The 22,314-nt window shown below is 42.4% G+C and overlaps 1 protein-coding gene across 1 annotated transcript in view; it reads right to left on the reverse strand.

The window, feature by feature from the left end:
- Positions 1-19,562, reverse strand: part of LOC120062251 (lysine-specific demethylase 5B-B-like) — a 32,482-nt gene extending 12,920 nt beyond the window's left edge. Inside the window, exons 1-17 of the mRNA XM_039012080.1 lie at positions 19,269-19,562; positions 12,512-12,589; positions 11,774-11,896; positions 11,417-11,587; positions 10,038-10,163; positions 9,443-9,542; positions 8,211-8,311; positions 7,812-7,970; positions 7,392-7,511; positions 7,026-7,184; positions 6,449-6,630; positions 6,005-6,167; positions 5,760-5,879; positions 5,339-5,536; positions 2,021-2,202; positions 1,508-1,632; positions 1,019-1,169 (exon numbers count right to left, since the gene is read on the reverse strand). Of these exons, the coding sequence (XP_038868008.1) occupies positions 1,019-1,169; positions 1,508-1,632; positions 2,021-2,202; positions 5,339-5,536; positions 5,760-5,879; positions 6,005-6,167; positions 6,449-6,630; positions 7,026-7,184; positions 7,392-7,511; positions 7,812-7,970; positions 8,211-8,311; positions 9,443-9,542; positions 10,038-10,163; positions 11,417-11,587; positions 11,774-11,896; positions 12,512-12,589; positions 19,269-19,421 (2,411 nt within the window). The 5' untranslated portion in view covers positions 19,422-19,562. The remainder of the gene's footprint in view (positions 1-1,018; positions 1,170-1,507; positions 1,633-2,020; positions 2,203-5,338; positions 5,537-5,759; positions 5,880-6,004; positions 6,168-6,448; positions 6,631-7,025; positions 7,185-7,391; positions 7,512-7,811; positions 7,971-8,210; positions 8,312-9,442; positions 9,543-10,037; positions 10,164-11,416; positions 11,588-11,773; positions 11,897-12,511; positions 12,590-19,268) is intronic.
- Between the last annotated feature and the right edge of the window lie 2,752 nt (positions 19,563-22,314).

Below are 22,314 nucleotides of genomic sequence, written 5' to 3' on the forward strand. Positions count from 1 at the left end.
AAAAATGCCAACATCGGCATGGGCCCGATGTCTAGTTTAACACTGATGTGAAAAAACCAATGTCCAAGCTGATGTGCATACCTATATAACGTAGGTAGATGACAATGACGCCACGAAAAATACTGCACTACATGTGCAACACAGCATTCCTAACCTAGCCCACAATGTCTGCTATGTGGATCTATTTTGAAGAAGTTTCAAAGGAAGATAAAAAAGGCCATATGCAACGTTTGTGCTGCTATTATTTCCAGAGAACAGGAGAAAGTGATATCTTTCAATACCACAAGCCTAATTACTAATTGTAAAGTGCATTATCCCCAAACGTTCGGCGACTACTTAGAACAAAAGAAGAAAAAAAACTAAGCTCACACTTCCAACAAGTTCAAGTCGAGCAGTCCTTTGAAAGAGTAACAACATTTCAGCGAGACAACTCAAAGGCGAAAACCATTAACGCCAAGATAATGGTATTCGTTGCCCTTGACAATCAACTGTTCTCTGTCGTGGAGGATGTTGTAATTTCAGTTCATCCCTAATTTTAACATTAGAAAGCATTTTAAATGGGCCTCCCGAGTGGTGCAGTGGTTTGATGCACTGCATTGCAGTGCTAGAGGCATCACTATAGACCCAGGTTCGATCTCGGGCTGTTTCACAATAGCACAATTGGCCCAGGGTCGTCCGAGTTAGGGAAGGGTTTGGCTGGGTGGGCTTTACATGGCTCATGGCGCTCTAGCAACTCCTTGTGACGAACCGGGCGCCTGCAGGCTGACCTCAGTCGTCAGTTCAACGGGTTTCCTCCGACACATTGGTCTGGCTGGCTTCCGGGATAACGGGCGGGTGTTAAGCGCGGTTTGGCGGGTCATGTTTCGGAGGACGCATGACTCGACCTTCGCCTCCCGAGCCCGTTGGGGAGTTGCAGCGATGAGACAAGATCGAAATTGGGGAGAAAAAGGGGGTAAAATGTTTTTATTAAAAAAGCATGATAATACAAATCATGTGTGTTTATACGCACACAGCCTACCTGGTCTGCCTCTTCCCAATGAGTAGCTGCTGGGCCACCACAGCACACTTCTCAGCATCCAGGGTGACTGTGCGGAGATGCCGCAGGAGGTCACTCTGAGGGAACCGCTTCACCTCTGCCTCCACCACCAGGGAGCGCAGCTCTTCCAAGCCTGAACACACATAAATAAACCAACATGGCTTTAAACAAAGTCATCAATGCATTCAAAGAATCACGGTCCAATGATCACGTAAGCTGTACAATTAGCAAAGAGTAGAGAATAATCTATTTTAAACTATTCTGGTATTCTGTGTGCATCCTTAGACAAAGACCACATATCTGGGTGATGAGGAGTACAAAACATTCCATGAGACATTTAAGAACATCTTGTCTTCTTTGGGTTATGCAAATGAGCAACCAAAACATTTTGCGTTTTATTACGTAAGGAACAATTTGAATTACATAGATGCCTGAACCCAAAGAGGTATCCTACTTAGGGTTACTACTTACCACTTTTCTTGTCTTGTTTGGCCTCCAGGATGTCACTGACATGGGAGACCCAGTATGTGTAGGACTCAGCACGCAGAGTGACGGCTTCCATCATGGGGTAGAGCTCAGCCATGGTAAACCTGTAGCTGTAGACCAAGACACAGGTCTAGTATGTTTCTGAGGACTAATCCTGGCTGAGTAACAGCTGTCACAATTGGTGATTTTCTAGCCAGGTGACCCATATCCTTTTAGTGTTTCGTCTTTATCAGAAGGTCTAGGCCTTTAGACGTTTCAATGCTGCGCACTCCAACTTTGACCCTTACTTTAAGTTGACACGTTCTTAAAAAGGGGCATTTTAGTCGAGAACATAATTTAAAAAAAAAATACATTTGTGCATGGGATCTGTAAATTAGCATTTGAGCTTCTGTTGACTGCACGTTACTGTAAAACATGGGATGTACGTAATGAGGGGGACATGTAGTATATTAACATTATGTGGGCATTTAGAACTAACTTGGCTGTGGATTGACTTACTTGAGTGTGAGTTTGCTGGAGGTGCAGGAGCAGAGGTCGTGGGCATGGTGCAGACACACCAGCTGGCCGGGGCTGCAGGGACAGGTGAGGGCAGACAGGTAGCAGGTGGTCCTGCACTTGGAACACTGGCGCTCCTCGTCTGGCAGCAGGTCGTACTCCGCCTGCTGGGAACGCTGCACGCCCTGGGAACACACAGATACGGTCATCAACACACACACACACAGATTAGTAGTGTCAAAGAGATCACACACAGACACCCACACCTAGAGCCATACTAGGAGGAGAGACAGGGATGAACCGGGCACATAGACACATGTGGAGGAAAGTAAACTGTGGCCATTTCAAATCAAATTGTATTGGTCGCATACACATATTTAGCAGATGATATTGCAAGTGTAGCGAAACGGTGCAGTAATCTAATACACAACTCTAAAAAAGTTAAAGAATGGAATTAAGAAATATTAGGAAGTGTATAAATAAATGGGATGTATAGACATTATGGACAGTAGATGGATAGAATATATAGTATATCTGAAGAATATGTAGGATAGAATAATATATGTAGAGCAATAGTTCAATTGGATAGGACTAGAATACAGTATATACAGTGCATTCAGACCCCTTGACTCAGACCCCTTGACTTTCCCCACATTTTGCTACGTTACAGCCTTATTCTAAAATTGTTGAAATCTACACAGAACACCCCATAATGAAAAAGCAGAAACAGGATTAGACATTTTTGCAAATGTAAAAAAAAAAAAAAAAAGGGAAATATTACATTTACATAAGTATTCAGACCCTTTACTAGGTACTTTGTTGAAGCACCTTTGGCAGCGATTACAGCCTCAAGTCTTACGGTATGACGCTACAAGCTTGGCACACGTGTATTTGGGGAGTTTCTCCCATTCTTCTCTGCAGATCCTCTCAAGCTCTGTCAGTTTGGATGGGGAGCGTCGCTGCACAGCTATTTTCAGGTCTCTCCAGAAGATGTTCGATCAGGTTCAAGTCCAGGCTCTGGCTGAGTCACTCAAGGACATTCAGAGACTTGTCCCGAAGCCACCCCCTGCATTGTCTTGGCTTTGCGGTTAGGGTCGTTGTCCTTTTGGAAGGTGAACCTTGACCCCAGTCTGAGGTCCTGAGCAGGATTGCATCAAGGATCTCAATGTACTTTGCGCCGTTCACCTTTCCCTCGATCCTGACTAGTCTCCCAGTCCATGCTGCTGAAAAACACCCCCACTGCATAATGCTGCCACCACCATGCCTCACTGTTGGGAGGTGTCTGATTTTCTCCAGGCGTGATGCTTGGCATTCAGCGCAGAGTTCAATCTTAGTTTCATCAGACCAGAGAATCTTGTTTCTCGTGGTCTGATAATCTTTAGGTGCCTTTTGGCAAACTCCAAGCGGGCTGTCATGTGCCTTTTACTGAGGAGTGGCTTCTGTCTGGCCACTCTACCATAAAGGCCTGATTCGTGAAGTGCTGAAGAGAAGGGAGAACCTTCCAGAAGAGGAACTCTTTTTTGGTACCCTTCCACAGATCTGTGCCTCGACACAATCCTGTCTTGGAGCTCTACGGACAATTCCTTCGACCTCATGGCTTGGTTTTTGCTCTGACGTGCACTGTCAACTGTAGGACCTTATAAAGACAGGTGTGTGCCTTTCCAAATCATGTCCAATCAATTAAGTTTACCACAGGTGGACTTAAGTTTTAAAAACAACAAGGATGATCAATGTAAACAGGATACACCCAAGCTCAATTTCAAGTCCATTAGCAAAGGGTCTGAATAAAGTATTTCTGTACATTTTTTATAGAATGTGCTAAAATAAAAAATAAATACTTTTCGCTTTGTCATTATGGGGTATTGTGTAGATTTATGAGGAAAATGTGTATTTAATCAATTTTAGAATAACTTATTTATATATAAACTCAGCAAAAAAAGAATTGTCCCCTTTTCAGGACCCTGTCTTTCAAAGATAATTCGTAAAAACCAAATTACTTCAGATATTCACCAGAACGCACAATCCCGCCATCAGTGCTCAGACTTAGGCTGAGAGAGGCTGGACTGAGGGCTTGTAGGCCTGTTGTAAGGCAGGTCCTCACCAGACATCACCGGCGACAACCGTCGCCTATGGGCACAAACCCATCGTTGCTGGACCAGACAGGACTAGCAAAAAGTTTTGTCTCACCAGGGGTGATGGTCGGATTCGCATTTATCGTCGAAGGAATGAGCGTTACACCTAGACCTGAACTCTCGAGTGGGATCGATTTGGAGGTGGAGGGTCCGTCATGGTCTGGGGCGGTGTGTCACAGTATCAACGGATTGAGCTTGTTGTCATTGCAGGCAATCTCAACCCTGTGCGTTACAGGGAAGACATCCTCCTCCAGCCATACTGCTCGTTCTGTGCGTGATTTCCTGAAAGACAGGAATGTCAGTGTTCTGCCATGGCCAAGAGCGAAGAGCCCGGATCTCAATCCCACTGAGCACGTCTGGGACCTGTTGGATCAGAGGCTGAGGGCTAGGGCCATTCCCTCACAAAATGTCCGGGAATTTGCAGGTGCCTTGGTGGAAGAGTGGGATAACATCTCACAGCAAGAACTGGCAAATCTGGTGCAGTCCATGAGGAGGAGATGCACTGCAGTACTTAATGCAGCTGGTGGCCACACCAGATACTGACTTACTTTCGATTTTGACCCCCCCCCCCCCCTTTGTTCTGGGACACATTATTACATTTCTGTGGAACTTGTTCAGTTTATGTCTCAGTTGTTGAATCTTATGTTCAAACAAATATTTATACATGTTAATTTTGTTGAAAATAAACGCAGTTGACAGTAAGAGGACGTTTCTTTTTTTGCTGAGTTTATATATCACACACACAGTCAAAAGTTCTCACACCTACTCATTCAAGGGTATTTATTTTTACATGGTAGAATAATAGTGTAGACATCAAAACTATAAAATAACACATGGAATCATGTAGTAACCAAAAGTGTAAAATATATTTGATATTTGAGATTCTTCAAAGTAGCCACCCTTTGCCTTGATGACAGCTTTGCACACTCTTGCACACCCCTCTTCAAAGGGTGGCTGCTTTGAAGAATCTCAAATATACTTTGATTTGTTGTTTTTTGGTTACTACATGATTCCATGTGTTATTTCATATTTTTTATGATGTCTTCATAAATTATTCTACAATGTAGAAAATTGTAAAAATAAAGAAAAGCCCTTGAATGAGTTGGTGTGACCAAACTTTTGATTGGTACTGTATGTGTATATATACTTTCCAAATGCACTGTACGTGCCGGTATGAGAGGCCTCTCACCATCAGGCTGACTTTGTCCCTCAGCTTGTCTTCCTCCTGGAGCATGACGGTCATGTCCCTCTGCACAGCCGAGGCCAGGGCCACATCCATGGTGGTGTCCGCCTTGGACGCCATCTTGCAGACCATCTCGTCGTGGGAGAAGACACAGTACCTATTCAGCTGCCGATAGTGGTCCACACACATGCGGCCCATGGGCATCTGAGAAACAGCGGGAGGCTTTGGGTTAGAACTATACTCTACTACCGATTTAACACCATCAACAAGATCCATACATAGTGCTGGTTACATCAGTGATAACCAAACTTGATCCAAAGAGCTACAGGGTATACAGGCTTTTGTCCACTGCTCATTAGCAGTATCTTCTGGTTATTCAATTACTAGCTTCTGTATGGTATTTATGAGGGACTTCATGGCATCTTACCCAGTCCATGGTGCAAAAGTTGACAGCCTCAGCGAAGTTGAAGCCCTGGTTAAATCCACTATGGTAGGCTCTGGGGAAGGTGATGACAAACTCGCCAGAGCACTGATTGGTGCGATAAATCTAGAGAAGAGTAGGTATGAAGTCATGGTTAGACCAATACCATAGCTACACACAATGTTATATTTTTTTACTTGCCCACCTGCCTTCATCACTGTATGTGTGTTGTTGGTGGGTGTGGTACTTACGGGGACGCCATGGTTCATGAGTGTGTTGGGGTTCATGATGGTGACCAGCTGGTGCAGGAGGTCAGGCTGGGACTCAAACAGCTCGGGGGCTAGTTTCCTCATCACCCACTCCAGCTTCTCTGCAGCGTATCCCGGAACCCCGTACCACGTCTTGGGCTCTCCCCTGAGAACACAGATGTCATTTTCTCAAAAACACTGACGTTATCACTTAAGCTTGATGTGTATTCTTGTGTGTTTAATACTATGTCAACCAATAAACTCACTCCAATACTAAACAAGCATATGGGTTTCAAAAGATTCCTCAGAATAAAAGAAGCAGAGATATTTGCTTAGACCTCTACACAATGCTTTATACCTAGGGCCAAGTTTTCCCAGGTCCAGCCACAAGGTCATATTATACTATACTGATGGCCTGTGGGGCCTTAAGAGGACACCTGTCTGTACCAGTGCAAGTAGTTGATGGAGTAGCTCCAGTGGTCCTCAATGTGCCAGCAGAAGGAGGAGAAGCACATGCCCACGTAGAGCCAGGGTAACTTCATCCCACAGATGTCGGCCGTAATGTGAGTCAGCACCGAGGAGTCCATCACGGGCATGTTGTTCAGGTTCCAGCCACTGCTCAGGTAATCCTAAGCGTCAGAGAAAGGGCACAAGTTCAGGCTAGACTGAACTCAGGGTGACAGTCTAAGATACTGGGTCTGAGATGCTACTTTACTGGGAAGGGTTTCATCTGCATTAGAACTCCAATATCACCATAAATACTAGCAACAAGTTTTACCAAGGTCTCTGAGGGGCATAGATTTCTGGGAGGTTGTGATGTAGCTACTAGCTAGCTAATAATTGTCTCAATTCTAGATCTAGAAAATATTGTGAGAAGTAGATTCTAAAGAAATGAATTATCTTTAGGTGACAAACCGCTCTCTTGGTCTGAGATGATGTACTGTTGCCATGATGTTGCGGTAAAATAAACGTCATAATCCTCCCAATACCTAGCCTATGTTAACCTGTAAGAGAGCCTTTGTACCTCATCCTCAGGGGAGACTTGGAATCGTCCGCCTCTGATGGGGAAGCCGCTCCCAAACTCCTTGGAGGCGATGTCTGCCCCATACTCCACAGTAACGTCCTCTTCGATTGTGCTGACCAAGCGCCAGAACTCCTTCTCCACTAGCTCTGTTGGAACCATCTGACAGAGAGAGAGAAAGACACACCGTTACCTCAACTTCTGACTGAGCATGGATGAGCTCCATCTAATACAGTCAATATTAGGCTGGAGTTCAGAAGCACGCCACTGAGAAAATATTTTGTAATGGAGGCTCCATTTCAAACTTGTTAAATACAAATATTTTCCAGTTCTCTCTCTACTAAACACCACATATACTGCCAAACTTACATGAACCGGCATGTTGAAATAGTCTGACTTGAAGGAGTCTGCCATGTCCCCAAAAGTGCGTAGAGAGTAGTCCCTGCCAGCCTGCTCGAAACCAAAGGCTACCTGAGGTTTGCAACACTCCTGTGGGGAAGACAAGAATGGGAAGTAAGCACTAATACAGCAAATGTCACCTTTATTTTTTTTTTAAACAGGAGAAGAATTCCATTGAGTAGCTACAGAAAATAACATACAGAAGAGCACAATTTGAGCATGCTTTTGTCTAGCTGTGCGTTTGCCTTTACAGTGAAAACAATATTGAGTTTCCATTTCCAGACTACTGCTACTGCAGTGTTCAACAGCTTCCCCAGTGGACGGGGTGTGTGGAGTGTGTTGACAGAGTAGTATGGTAATTGGGTCTGGAAGAGAGAGGCTGTCTGTCACCTGAGCAAGGCACTTGGGACACCTCCAGTCTCCTTTGGGGACATCGTGGAGGGGCGGGATCAGACAGAAGGTGTGGTAGCTGTCGTCACAGCCGTCACACAGCAGCAGGCGGTCCTCTTCGCTCCCGCTGCCACACACCAGACACATGTACTGGTCCACCTGAGACAGACAGACACAGCGACACTTCTTATCCACTTTTCAGCTAAAACATTGCAAAATGGCTGCCATAGGTCAACCAGGTGGGTGGATGGGATGAGTTACTTTTGAGAGAAACCTGACCTGTATAAATGCTACCCATTATGGTTATTATAATCATTACCATCATCATACTAATAATGAAGAGACAATTAGCCCTGATTAGCTAAAATACATTAGCATATATAAAGGTACTTTACTCACTGTGGGGTCGTTTTTCTTAGTCAGCACGTTTTCTTTGTCACTGTTTATTGGCTCCTCATGCTCGGTGGCTTCCTGTTTCACCTGAACAGGTAACACTTTCACTGAAATACATTTATCACATTGTTAATGGAGGCCAAGGAATATAGTATGTACTAATATAAACAACCCTGTTCTAATATACACTGAACAAAAATATAAACGTAACATGAAGTGTTCGTCCCATGTTTCATGTGCTGAAATAAATGATCCCAGAAATGTTCCATATGCACAAAAGGCTTATCTCGCTCAAATTTTGTGCAGAAATGTATTTACATCCCTGTTAGTGAGTATTTCTCCTTTGCCAAGATAATCCATACACCTGACAGGTGTGGCATATCAAGAAGCTGATTAAACAGCGTGATCATTACACCAGGCACACCTTGTGCTGGGCACTCTAAAATGTGCAGTTGTCACACAATGCCACAGAGGTCTCAAGTTAAGGGAGCTTGCAATTGGCAAACTGACTGCAGGAGTGTCCACCACAGCTGTTGCCAGAGAACTGAATGTTAATTTCTCTACCATAAGCCGCCTCCAACATCGTTTTAGAGAATTTGTCAGTACGTCCAACTGGCCTCACAGTCACAGACCACATGTATGGCGTTGTGTGAGCTAGCGGTTTGCTGATGTCAATGTTGTGAACAGAGTGCCACATGGTGGCGATGGGGCTATGATATGGGCAGGCATAAGTTATGGACAATGTACACCGAACAATTGCATTTTATTAATGGCAATTTGAATGCACAGAGATACTGTGACAAGATCCTGAGGCCCATTATCATGCCATTCATCTGCCGCCATCACCTCATGTCTCAGCATGATAATGCACAGCCCCATGTCGCAAGGATCTGTACATAGTTCCTGGAAACTGAAAATGTCCCAGTTCATCCATGGCCTGCATACTCCCAGTCATGTAAAATCCATAGATTAGGGCCTAATGAATTTATTTCATTTGTATGATTTCCTTATAACTCAGTAAAATCTTTAAAATTGTTGCATTTATATTTTTGTTCAGTATACATTTAAAATATGATTAAAAAAAAGGTACATTTTCTAAATCATTTTACTTTTAAAAGATTTCTTTAAAATGCAATAATTCCCAAGACATAAGTTAACCAAGAAAAACATTTTTTACTTCATGAAAAATATTCAGTTCTTTCACATTGCACTAAACTTTGCCAGAGGACAGCGCTTACCAGCCTGTGGCTCTGGCTTGGCTACGTAGGAGCCCATCCTCCTCCTCAGATTGGGCCGGTTCTCACAGTCCTCCTCGGTCACCGTCTTCATACAGCCTTCCTGCCAGAGAGAAAGAGAAGAGGGGTCCATGCCATGTGGACCACGACAGGAAATTCAGGGATAGCAACATCCTTTTTATGAGCTCACAATTGCATACACACAAAAGCTCTTTGGTTTGGTGTCCAGAAATACATGCAAAGTTGCAAACCACCGCTTGTCTGCATTGGGTCACTGGGCTTTTGTTTTACAGGGTGTTAGTCATCCATTGGCTCAGGAAGAGCTCTGTCTTATGAGGACCCGAGAACTATTGTGAGTTATAGTCAGGGTGAAATAAGGAAATACGGCTTCCCGGCAAAACAAATAGTGGGGGTATGCTGTACCAGTAAAACATATCACAATAATTAAAACAAAATGTCAACAAAGCTGTAGGCAATTACACCACTTTTTATTATTACCGCATGTCAGAGGCATGAAAAATGAGCGGATGGACTTATTGTAACTTATGGGGACCTAGAGATAGAACTGTGACTTATGGAGACCCAGGAAGAGGCCCACCTCAGCTCTCATGCGCTTGGCTCTGCGGGCGATGCTGCAGGTCTCCAGGGGTTGAACAGACTGCCGCTGGGGCAGGTCATGGGGGATGTAGTCAGTGTCCTTCGTGTCGTTTGTCAGGGTGGGCTTCTGTAGGGGAGACATGGGGGAGTGAATGGGCATGTAAAGCTTTCCAGCACAAAGTCCCCATAAGATCATCAATGAGAAATGTTTCACCAAATCTCAAACTGATATGTTTGTCAGAAAATTATAAGAAAAGGACAATTATTCTGTTTGAACAGAATGAGCTTTGCTAGCTCCTTGTCACTCCAACTACTATTATGTTGTGACAAATTCCATTTGCCAAAAACAAACCAGGCATCTATATACAACAGGGCCATTTGGTTGTTCAGGTGCCTAGTTGTCTGACATTGTAATGGAGTTGTTGAATACCATGGCCTGATTATAAACACAATCATCCAATACAAACTTCCACCCACCACTACACACGGGCTTCAACTATTGATACTTGTTTTTGTCTTGCCAGATCAACACGTGGTCTCTGTTCTTTCTGTTGACACCACTAACATGACAAAGAGGAAGACCGGCAGCAACACTGTCGGTTGAGGTGGGGGATGGGAACACTGACGCTCTGCTCTCTGGTATATCAGGAGGACAGTGTTTAGCTCATTAACTTTGCTACAGGGAGTGTTGGGTGAGAGGGAGGAGGGAACAGGAGAGGTCAAGGCCAGCAGGCTGAGAGAGAGAGAGACATGCAGCACTGCAGAGAGGATGAGCTGCTGCTAACCACAAAACCCCAACCAGGGCCCCAAGGTACAATTAGGGAGGCTGCAAGAGACAACTGAGGTCTTCAATGAAAATAAACATGGAGACAAGAGGGAACCGGTACTACATTTTTTTTTAAATGACCCAATGGGGAGGAGAGCACGCTATGAAAATGGTTGGTTTATTTTCAGGATTCCAGTCATACTTTTTAAACATCCCAGGCCTCATTTAGCCTATGACTTAATTTGTGATTTCATCTTAGAGCAGGTATTTTATGGAAAATGGATCTTATATCAACAGCAAAAACATGGACGAATTAAATTGAGATTTACCTGCCATTTTGCTATGAACAATATCTACACCTTTGACGCAGCACAATCTTAGACAACTCAAGATAATTACACATTAGTAAACAGAGCAGAGGACTAAGACAATGCTACCCATCGAGAGAGAACAACAAAGAGGATGAGAGGGAGGGGTGGAAGAGGACTCTGCAGAGAGAGTACTGGGAGACACAGGATAGCGGGTGAGAGAGTGAGTGAGAAAGAAAAGAGAGAATGTAGAATATACAAGGGTGGTGAGAGAAAGAGAGAGAGCGAAAAACCCATCTGACTCACCAGAAGGTTGGCTCCAGTCTGGAACAGGTTGTAGGGGTAAAGGATCCTCTCATAGTGGGAGCGCAGATGAGAGCCTATGGCCTTTCCTGGAGCAAAGCCCATCTTCAGGGCTATCTTAGACCAGCGTCTCTCTCTGCAAACCGCATCAAAACCCCCCTCATCGTTCACCAACTGGGAAAGGAGCACCCCAATTAATGACCTTGTTATTGTGTGGGTGTTCAAATTTGTCAACATAAGAAGCAATTAGAACACACCATGCTTATATGAGTGTATAACACAAATGCACACTGGATCCTATCCAAGAATAGCTGGCCAGTTTCCTGCATCCAGGTTGTGCTAGAAGTTGTAGCTACATACCTTGTTGAGTTGGTATAGGTCCAGAATCTTTCTTTCCACATGAGGGATTTTCAGTGTGCACCCTTGTAGCTCCCAGAACTTTGCGATTTGATCCAGGAAATTGAGCTTGACTCTGGTTTGAGCCTACTCAACATGAACATAAACACAATAAGAGATGGTACATTTTACACATTGCCAACATAAAACAAATAATATTGATCACAAAGGGTGCATTACATGCCCTTATTAACATTGCTTATATAATAACATCCCCTGCTGTGCTACTTTTAATTGCAAATGACAGGACATTGACATTTTAACTAGCTCATCGGAGGGGGTCACAGTGACCTTTAACCTGATGTCATCAGCACTCTGGCTTCAATAGACACCCTGCTGCTGTGGGTTCTAAGCCTGCTGAAGCCACTGTTCTACTGACAACGTCACTTGATGCACCAAAGTAGCCTTCCGAGTCACCTTCAATTAGGCTTAAAGCATTGGCAGACTACTGTACTTATTTGTACATTTTCTTTTATTTCTTTAGCACTTATGAAAGACTGGGATAATTAGAAAAATGTACAAAAGGCAAAATCCGCCCAAAATATCTGTGGATCATCATTGTAAAAAGTAATCCACATATTTAATCAAAATAAAAACTTGGTTAGGTACATATCCAGTCGTTCATAATAAAAAAGGTAAGTAGATGCCATTTTTACTCAGTACTGTAATGGCTAAACCAGTTAAGTAGTGAAATGAACGTACCTCCAATTCATTAAGTCTCTGGATACGGGGAGTGAAGTGCAGACTGTCCACGTCGCATGCAAACGGTGGCTGCCATCCCTGCAGGAGTAAACAACACCATCTTGTCAAACTGACAAACCTTTTTCCTAGTTTATCTTCCATTTAGGAGAATCATTATCAATTGAGCAATAGTCTGTGCTGAATTTGAATTCATGTTTAAATATATTATTTACACTACAGTGTTTAGGAACATTGTGACATGACAGGTTATGTTCCATGCAGAAAGTCACGTAGGCTGTTCCTCTTCAGCCTAAAGCCATATTTGATATCTCCTCTGGTTACACTCTTACTAATTAACACTAGGCTAAATGCCAATCAAACATAATTTCAAATATCACATTAATAAAACAATTTGATCCTGATGGCTTTAAATAAGAACCTGAGTGGATATGAAATATATTTTACCAACGGGTGCATGACAGACACACAGCACATTTACATGCAAAGTAATCATTTTATATTGAACTGATTATGGCAGTAGGCAGATTATGCAATAGTCATGTAAACACCTTACTCGAATAATCTTAATCTGAGTAAAGTCAGAATCAAAGTAAGCATACGCTGATTAAAACACCTGGTTTTCTGAGCAACCTTTCGAATTAGGACATGTAAACGCCATACTTAAAAAAAATGTTTTTAACAACGGTGTATTTGACCTGTGCTAGCACCAGCCGAGCGAGCCTCCCTCTTTAGCACGACTGAAGTCAGTTCGATTTCATTTATTAGGATCCCCATTAGCGACAAGCTAGTCTAACATGCTGGCCACACCGCACTGCAAAATAAATGTACACATAACAGTTTTTCAATCATTGAACCCACACTGCTCGCGAGTGTTTGCGTAGCCAGGCGCTGGTTCTATTTGTGACATTTGAAGCGCTGCAAGTCCCGCCTCTCCCATCTCCTCATTGGTTTTTAGGAACATATACCCACGTGGGTGATTGAAAGATGAACTGAGGTCCACACTCCAGTCCAGTTGGTAGTGCACCTTAAAGTTGGATGCCAACCATCATATAAAATCCAAAAAAGAAGCCTGAAGGAGGAGAGATTACAAGAAACTAACTCTGTTTACCCTTTTATCTCTGGATTAATTGTCAGAGTAGAGGACCTTGTGCATTTCAGATAAAATAACAACCCAATGTTTATATCTTTAGACAAATTAGCTACTAACAGCAAGCTAGCTAGCTAAATTACCATAAATGTTTAATGCTTTTCGACCTGTCCCCAAATTAATATAGTTGGTTCAGAGTTCGTTTTGATATTTCAAACTGTGTGTCCTGATCACGTCTGGTGTGGGTGGACAAAATAAACATCCTTGCGATGGTGCACGCAGACACGTGCACGGTCTGACCAGCAATCGTGCAGATGTTGATTTTGTCCACCCACACGCAAATCAGGACACGCAGGTTGAAATATCAAAACGAACTCTGAACCAACTATATTAATTTGGGGACAGGTCGAAATGTATTAAACATTTATGGTAATTTAGCTAGCTAGCTTGCTGTTAGTAGCTAATTTGTCTTAAGATATAAACATTGGGTTGTTATTTTATCTGAAATGCACAAGGTCCTCTACTCTGACAATTAATCCAGAGATAAAAGGGTAAACAGAGTTAGTTTCTTGTAATCTCTCCTCCTTCAGGCTTCTTTTTTGGACTTTATATGATGGTTGGCATCCAACTTTAACCTTTCAGTGATACCCAGACGTGTCCTTGTAAACAGGATTATTAGGGAAACCATTCTTCTTGAAATGCATGTAAATCTTTTAATCAAACTATTATATTAAATCTGACTATCGACAATAATCACATTATTGTGCGCATGTAACTGTACTCAATGTCAATAGACACAGGCACCCTGTCAATAGTTACCAACTCTACTCAGGTGATGCTGATTAACAACTATTTATAAATAGACCTACACATTTGAGTAACCATAGACTTTCATGGTGCACAATTCTGTAAATTCAGCCCAAGCAACAGATGGGACAGAACCATTTTTGATCAAACGTGTAAGAATCCATCCTAAAACCCAACTCCCTAAACAAGAGAACCCAACTGTCACTTCAAACTGAGAAGTGAACCAGCTGGGGATGTGGACGAATCTAAGTGCCCTCCAGTCACAAATTTGCTGGAAAGAAATATGTATCCCATGGGGCCGGGGAAGAGGGGTGATGAGAGCGCCATAAATTGTGCCTCCATAGCTTACCCTTTGACCCTGCACGCTCAGTCTGCAGTGCACGGCCCAGATGGGGACATGGTTTATGAAAACAGCTCTGGCTGCATTTCCATCAGCCCCTTTGTGGAGTAGTGGAGCTATGACAACAGGCAGGCCCATTGCATAAGCACTCCCATTCCGTACAAACAATTTCAATCCTTTGAACAACAAGCCAAATTCAGCCATCAGACTACCTACAGTAGGCACAGCTGTGATCTGGATCATATTTCAAAATGTTAAATAATAATACAGAGTGGTAAGAACAAAACATTCAGATGACACGACTGCTGTGCAAGCGAGTCAATCGAGAGAGACTTTTTCCAAGGTAAATTAGGGCTGGGTGATTTTGCCAATATCATATCACGTTATAAAAATAAAACAATTGGACGTCATTTTATGATTTTGAATAGTAAAAGTTCTAAATTTGCTTTATGAGAAATGCGGAACCCTAGGGTGGCAACACATACTGTATATTCTATGGGATTTCAATGGGTCTTTATTCTGATTGTTTTATACTGTTCAATTCTTTTTTTTAAACTATTACGAATTGTCCATTTCTGCATTTTCTACAGTCATGGAGAGCATTTCCACGTAGGGCTGCATGATATGGACAAACAATCTAGGCCTAATTTTAACCAAATGTTTCAATTGCGATTAGACTTTTGATTTAGAGCAAAACACTTGGGTGAACTGCTGGAATCATGGGAATATAAAGAATGTTCTAAAGCTCTGGTTAGAATATAATAGTGGGCACTTTGAATACAGTGTTTGTTATGAAAATGCCAGAGAGGAGTTATTGTGTTTAAGGGACCCTATAATCTTTAGCTACATTAAAATCTAATTTGATTTGTCACATGCGCCTAATACAGCAGGTGTAGACCTTACAGTGAAGTAGACCTTACAGTGAAATGCTTACTTACAAGCCCCTAACCAACAATGCTTAAGAAGTTAAGAAAAAAATAAGTATTAAGTAAAAAATAAAAGTAACAAATAATTAAACAGCAGCAGTAAAATAACAATAGCGAGGCTATATACAGGGGGTACCGGTACAGAGTCAATGTGCGGGGGCACTGGTTAGTCTAGGTAAGAGGTAATATGTACATGTAGGTAGAGTTAAAGTGACTACGCATAGATAATAAACAGAGTAGCAGCAGCGTAAAAGAGGGGTCTGGGTAGCCCTTTGATTAGCTGTTCAGGAGACTTATGGCTTGGGGTTAGAAGCTGTTAAGAAGCCTTTTGGACCTAGGCTTGGCGCTCCGGTACCGCTTGCCGTGCGATAGCAGAGAGAACAGTCTATGACTAGGGTGGCTGGAGTCTGACAATTTTTAGGGCCTTCCTCTGACACCGCCTAGTATAGAGGTCCTGGACGGCAGGAAGTTTGGCCCCAGTGATGTACTACCGTCTGTAGTGCATTGCGGTCGGAGGCCCAGCAGTTGCCATACCAGGCAGTGATGCAACCAGTCAGGATGCTCTCGATGGTGCAGCTGTAAAACCTTTTGAGGATCTGAGGACCCATGCCAAATCTTTTCAGTATCCTGAGGGGGAATAGATTTTGTTGTGCCCTCTTCACGACTGTCTTGATGTGCTTGAGCCATGTTAGTTTGTTGGTGATGTGGACACCAAGGAAATTTAAGCTCTCAACCTGCTCCACTACAGCCCTGTCGATGAGAGTGGGGGCGTGCTCGGTCCTCCTGAATGTTTTGTTTTAGCTACTTCATGTAGCGAACATATTCTTGCTTTGCGTATTCCTCTTTGATTTAGAAAATTGTCAAACATTCTGATGTAGATCTACACCATCACTGGTATTATCAGACTGTATAGCTAATTACATTTAAGGTAATATGTCTGGTCACCATAGCAGCGCCCACCCGTAGCATGCACTCCAGCAGGTATATTTCACTGGTCATCCCCAAAGCCAACCTCTCCTTTGGCTGCCTCTCCTTCCAGTTCTCTGCTGCCAATGACTGGAATGAAAATCACTGAAGCTGGAGTCTTATATCTCCCTAGCTTTAAGCATCAGCTGTCAGAGCAGCTTACCGATCATAGCACCTGTACATAGCCCATCTGTAAATAGCCCACCCAACTACCTCATTCCCATATTGTTATTTATTTTTTGCTCCTTTGCAGCCCAGTATCTCTACTTGCATATTCATCTTCTGCACATTTATCACTCCAGTGTTTAATTGCTAAATTGTAATTTCGCCACTATGGCCTATTTTTTGCCTTACCTACCTAATCTTACTACATTTACACACACTGTATATAGACTTCTCTATTGTGTTATTGACTGTACATTTGTTTATTCCATGTGTAACTCTGTGTTGTTGTTTGTGTCGCACTGCTTTGCTTTATCTTGGCCAGGACGCTGCTGCAAATGAGAACTTATTCTCAACTGGCCTACCTGGTTAAATAAAGGTGATATAAAAAAATATATATAAATATTTGCTCTGACTCGGTACATTAGCGATTAGCAGCTAACAACATTTACGCCCAACTTGCTATGAAAAAAGACTAGCTGTTTGCAGATGTAAGAAACAGACTAATAGTGTAATTATAGAACAGATTTATATTAAGAAGCAAAGTGAAAACAGCATTGTTGACTGTACAGAGTGGAACAAATGGGTTTAAATAATACAACACAAATGGTGGGGACTAAACAATGTGCTGGTAAACAATGTTAATGCATAAACAGGTTGCCTTGGTTTCTCAAAGTTTACATTTAGGTTATTGTAGGTGTACAACATTGTTGTTGCATAGTATTTTAGTAATTGATTGTCAATTACAATAATTTGATATTACACCAGTGGTATGAGGGACAGTCCCTATTCTGTGGTCTAATAAAACAATTAACTCAATTAGGCTATAATGCATTTACTATGGTATGCAACTAACTAATAGGTCTACAAAGTGTAACTACAGTATTAACAAATAGGTATAACTACTATTGTAAAGTTTTACCCAAATTATGTTTAATCAACTTCTATCAACCGTTGTAGTAATGTTTTATTGCAAACGACAGCAATAATGCATGCATACCCCAGGAAAAAAAAGTTATTACCATAGGCTACTTAGAGGAATTTGTTATGATAACCAATGTTCAGAGGCCAGCCCTTCAAGAACCATTGGGTTACCATTAGAAAAAGGGTTAAATTACTCACACAGATGAATCAACAAATATCCCTAGCAAAATCTGATAAAATTTGGTGAGTGGTTATATCTGTCCGTTTTCACACATGTACAAATGTGTATTATAAACTGGGTGGTTCGAGCCCTTAATGGTGATTGGCTGACAACTGTGGCATATCAGACCGTATACCACAGGTATGACAAATATCAGACCGTATACCACAGGTATGACAAAACATTTATTTTTTACTGCTAATTACGATTGTAACAAGTTAACAGCAATAAGGCACCTCGGGATTTGTGACATATGGCCAATTGACCACGGCTAAAGGCTGCATTGCATCATGCCTAAGAACAGCCCTTAGCCATGGTATATTGGCAATATACCACACCACCTCAGGCATTATTGCTTAATTATACATGTGTAAAATAGAAATGTGTTTTTGCATATCCCAACTCCGAGACACCCTTGGAGAGTGAGGTCACCGCCGGGGTCAGACATTATCAAAAGGCGACCATGGAGTAATTAGGGTTAAATGCCTTGCTCAAGGGCACATCGACAGATTTTTCACACTAGCAACCTTTAGATTACAGGATCAACGCTGTTACCACTAGGCTACTTTCCACCGATTATTATGTAATAGTGTTGAACTGTTAAAAAACTCCAAAAGGAAAAGTCACTTGGTTTGCACACACAATCCAGCTTTTAAAACACACCCACTACCACAAAGACAACATGGATGGCATTACCAAGGTAGAAGACAGGCCTACAACATCAATATATACAGGCCTCTAAATCAGCCCCACTACCAGTTATCAAATCATCTAGATTGTCATGATGCACGTAACCGTCACACGGCAATCCAGCATCAAAACATTGTGAGGTCAATACAAGTCGATATAAAAAGCAGTATGGAAGGATATTTTATAAATATCTTCCAATTTCACAGTAGAACATTTTATTGATAAACTGGAAGGCATTCAAGTGACTTGGTAAAATGTCTTATTTCCCTGTCATTTCACAATGAACAACTCCCAGGAAGAGAAAGGTTAATCAACCTTTTCACCCATCCATTTGACCAATAGCCTCTAAAGATCCCTTCACATACAATGTAACGTACTCTCTGGAACATATGCGATACTTTATTAGAATTTTGTCGCGCGTCTGTTCGCACATAGATCACTGGGCGCGTGCGTGTACATGCACACACATAATATACACACAGAGGAACACATACACAGAAGCTGGCAATTCAACTCAAGCCGCCATGTTGAAAATCTGTCTAAAAAGATAAGTAAACGACCAAAAATGTCACCAGCAACCTTTAGAAAATGTTTAAGCAGGAGTTTGAAATGCTACCCTGATTAAAGACACTCACCATTGGCGGTCGGACCTTGCAGATGCCCGTTTTCTCTGCAATAGGCCGTATTTTGTTGATATACGCAAATGGATCGGCAAATTCCTCCCAACTGGGCTCAAAAACAGGACACTCTGGTGGAGCAATGAACTCGTTGGTCCGAAGCTGGGTCATCGTTGCATCTTCGTTCTAAATAGCTGCGAGTTGCACGTATTAATTAAAGTTCAATGAAAGCTGTCTTTGAAAAACTGCACCCTTTAACTCGGTCAATTAAGAACATCACCACTCACTCATTGAAGTCTCACTCGCATTATCTGGTCGGGGAACAGCACCTACTTCCGCTTAAAAACCTAGAGAACCCCCCACACACAGACTAGCTACAAAACATTCAATTTTTTTTTTTATAAATAACTACCCACGGTAGCTTCAATCATGGCATGCCATTTTGGGAGTTTATATACAAAAATTATCAATGTACTAAATGACTAGAATGTACTTATAGCAACGAAAATCTCAACTGATTGTTGCAAATAAGAAACAAATGGTCAGTAAACAAAAACAAACAAAATACTCGTAATGAAAATACGGTGTACACAACCTACCGTTTGTAATTTAAATGGTCCGACCAAGAAAATAATTGTCATTTATATAGTTAACAAAACGAATAAATAAGCAAATCAAATATTTTTTATTCTTCAGTTTATAGTACACAAATGTATATGCTACCTTTTGAGTTATGCACTCTAGTGGCAGTGAAAAAGATGAGCGCATTCATACTAAATCCTCGTGGTGACCGGGACTTGTTTATTAAATGGACTCGGTGGGCTCGTTGATTGGGTGGCATTCCTTGAATTCTGGTGGCAGTAGGTTGCGGAGACGAGGGCCAGAGATACACTGAGTGTACAAAACATTAAAAACACCCGTTCTTTCCATGCTGCTGACCGGGTGATAGCTATTATCCCTTATTGGTGTCACTTGTTAAATCCACTTCAATCACTGTAGGTGAAGGGGATGAGACAGGTTAAATAAGGATTGTGTACCTGCATCATTCAGAGGGTGAAAGGGCAGGACAAAATATGTAAGTGCCTTTGAACAGGATATGGTAGTAGGTGCCAGGCGCACTGGTTTGAGTGTGTCAAGAACTGCAGCGCTGCCGAGTTTCATGCTCAACAGTTTCCTGTGTGTCTCAAGAAGGGTCCACCACCCAAAGGACATCCAGCCAACAGCAGGCCACCGGTTGAAAATGGGTCATTGATGAAAAAGGACAAAGGAGGCTGACATGAACTGTGCAGAGCAACTGACAGGCTACAGTTAGTCAACTGACAGTCCAGTACAACATTGGTGACCAAAGACCCATAAAAGAATGCACAACTAGTCGTACCTTGACACGAATAACGTATGGCAGCCAACGACCTTACGGAGTTCCACTTCTTAGAGCAAGAAAACTAGAAACTGCAGTTGCAGTGGGCTAAGAAACATTAAAACTGGATACTTTAGAATTGGAAAAACATTGCCTGGTCTGATGAATCACGGTTCCTGCGGTTACACGCTGATGGGAAGATTAGGGTATGGAGAAAATGACATGAGTACAACTGCTCTTAAACGCTAGTAAAACAAAATGCATGCTCTTCAACCGATCATTGCCCGCACCAGCCCGCCCAACTAGCATCACTACTCTGGACGGTTCTGACTTAGAATATGTGGACAACCACAAATACCTAAGTGTCTGGCTAGACTGTAAACTCTCCTTCCTGACTCATATTAAGCATCTCCAATCCAAAATTAAATCTAGAATCGGCTTTCTTTTTCTCAACAGAGCCTCCTTCACCCATGCTGCCAAACACACCCTTGTAAAACTGACTATCCTACCAATCCTTGACTTCGGTGATGTAATATACAAAATAGCCTCCAACACTCTACTCAGCAAATTGGATGCAGTCTATCACAGCGCCATCCGTTTTGTCACCAAAGCCCCATATACTACCCACCACTGCAACCTGTATGCTCTCATTGGCTGGCCCTCGCTTCATATTCGTCGCCAAACCCACAGGCTCCAGGTCATCTATAAGTCTTTGCTAGATAAAGCCCTGCCTTATCTCAGCTCACTGGTCACCATAGCAACACCCACCCGTAGCACATGCTCCAGCAGGTATATTTCACCGGTCATCCCCAAAGCCAACACCTCCTTTGTTCTCTGCTGCCAATGACTGGAACGAATTGCAAAAATCACTGAAGTTGGAAACATATCTCCCTCACTAACTTTAAGCGTCAGCTGTCAGAACAGTTTACCGATCGCTGCAGCTGTAACGTTACACAGCCCATCTGTAAATAGCCCATCCAACCAACTACCTACCTCATCCCCATATTTGTTTTTGTGCTCTTTTGCACACCAGTATTTCTACTTGCACATCCTCATCTGCACATCTATAACACGTGTAAATTGCTAAATTGTAATTACTTTGCCACTATGGCCTATTTATTGCCTTACCTCCTTACTTCATTTGCACACACTGTATACAATTTTTTCTACTGTTATTGACTGTATATTTGTTTATCCCATGTGTAACTGTGTTGTTTTTGTCACACTGCTTTGCTTTATCTTGGCCAGTTGTAGTTGTAAATGAGAACTTGTTCTCCACTGGCCTACCTCATTAAATTAAGGTGAAATAAAAAAAATTAAACATGAATCCATCATGCTGCTTTATAGGCTGGCGGTGGTGTAGTGTCTTCATGGCACACATTGGGTCCCTTGATAAAAGTTGGGTCCCTTGATAAACACTGACCCGGATGACACTGGGCCAATTGAGCGCCATCCCAATCACAGCCGGTTGTGATACAGCCTGGAATTGAACCAGGGTCTGTAGTGACACCTCTAGCACTGAGATGCAGTGTGTTAGACCGCTGAGCCACTCGACAGGTTACCTGAACATCATTGCCAATCATCAGGTGCATCCCTTAATGGCAAGTGTATCTATCTGCAAATTGATTTTTTTCAACAAGATAATGCCCAATGCCGCAAGGCTAGGATTGTCCAGGAATGTTTCCACAAACATGACAGTAAATTAAT

The sequence above is a fragment of the Salvelinus namaycush genome, chromosome 2 (assembly GCF_016432855.1).
Source record: "Salvelinus namaycush isolate Seneca chromosome 2, SaNama_1.0, whole genome shotgun sequence".
Taxonomy (NCBI): Eukaryota; Metazoa; Chordata; class Actinopteri; order Salmoniformes; family Salmonidae; genus Salvelinus; species Salvelinus namaycush.